Genomic DNA, 1559 nt, shown 5'->3' on the forward strand with positions numbered 1-1559 from the left:
ATGCTGTTCAAAGGATTTGGCCTTGGGCTCTTCATAGTCCTGGCTGCTGTCCTGATGCTGGGCACCTTCGCTGCTGACTATGAAACCTTCGTGAAGCACCACTGCGATAACCCGAAGAGCAATGTGGGGGATCATTACTGTAATAAAATGATGCAAAGATGTGGAATGACCAGCCCCAAATGTAAGGAGGTGAACATCTTCATTCATGCCCCAAAGAAAAAAATCATTGATGTCTGCGGGGATGGCAGAGAAGCCATTAACAACAGATTGCGGCGTAGCAAGAACCGGGTCACCACCTGCACGATGAAAGGCTCATCCACCAAACCTCCTTGTGATTACAGGGGAAACACTTCACCCAGATATATTGTCATTGCTTGTGAGAATGGATTGCCTGTGCACTACGAGGAAGGTCAGAATTTAACAGTACTTGAAGATAATATGAATTGATCGGATGGAGCCTCCCTCAAGATGGCTTCTCTTCTATGGGAAAGATCTCATTTTCTGCTAATCCTGAGGCTCATTTCCTGAACTCTTTTTCATTGATCCGTGCTTAATTTTTACCATTTGAACCTACCTAGAAATTTCCCGTGCTTTCTTTTTTTCTCTTTACCCTTCAGCCAGCACAAAATCAAAACGCCTAATTTTTACATAAACCAGAAATAATATCTCTATCAAATGCTCTTAAATGAATAATTAAAAATAAACAAAAAGTTGCATTACAACTCTGTTATTTGTGTTGCTTCATTTTATTTTAAACAATTGTGATATTTTCAAAGAAGGGATAACCAGATTCATCCTGCATTAACGTGACCAAAATTTCTGCTCTTGTTATATTGTTCTTGTTTGATTCTCCCTCAACACATCAGGGCCCTGTTTGTGATGGCCATCAGGTATCATGTCTATGGAGATTCTCAGTCATCCAGAGCTGAAGAAGCTACTTGGATGAGAAGCCAAACATCTTCAAATTAAAACCACAAAGTCCAGTTGCTTCTTGAAAAAGCACCTTTGGGACCCCCAAGTATTACTATTTTTCTTTTAAATGCAAATGGCTCTTCTGAAACAATACAGAAGCCTGATCTAGATACTTTAGTTGGAAGGGATGCAAACTCAACCATCGGAATGAGAAAGTGTACTATAATTAACATGCTTTAACTTTGGTGAACCAGTATCTGCTAATCCTAGATCTACTGGTATCTTAGAAGGACATTCAGGTTTCATAAGGATTGATAATCATTGCAAAAAACAAACAAAAAAACCTGGAGGAGATTTACTCATCTGAACCGCTTTCTTTCTTTATATCATCTGTGTGCTGTCACTGCAGGTGAAGGGGTTCAGATCATGGGACTTGAAGTCTAAACATCTTATAGTTGTCAAGGCTGAGAAACACTGACTTAGATCCTCACAGTTACACTAGAGATGTTTGTCTTTATTCCATTTTTAAATTCAACACAATAAAGAGACTCACCTGGTCAAGAATGAAATGGGCAGACCAGAGGTGGGTTTCACCAGGTTCTGTCCAGTTCTGGAGAATCGGTAGCAGAGATTTTGAGTAGTTCAGT

General features: G+C 39.8%; 1 protein-coding gene across 1 annotated transcript; it reads left to right on the plus strand.

The window, feature by feature from the left end:
- LOC131198047 (ribonuclease-like) lies at nt 1–447 on the plus strand. The gene has a single exon (XM_058182558.1). The coding sequence runs from the start codon at nt 1–3 to the stop codon at nt 445–447; it is 447 nt and encodes a 148-aa protein (XP_058038541.1).
- The last annotated feature ends 1112 nt before the right edge of the window (nt 448–1559 follow it).

The sequence above is a fragment of the Ahaetulla prasina genome, chromosome 4, assembly GCF_028640845.1.
Source record: "Ahaetulla prasina isolate Xishuangbanna chromosome 4, ASM2864084v1, whole genome shotgun sequence".
NCBI lineage: Eukaryota > Metazoa > Chordata > Lepidosauria > Squamata > Colubridae > Ahaetulla > Ahaetulla prasina.

Excerpts from the sequence above, each read along its gene's own strand:
- LOC131198047 (XM_058182558.1), top strand. The coding sequence starts at position 1 with ATGCTGTTCAAAGGATTTGGCCTTGGGCTCTTCATAGTCCTGGCTGCT.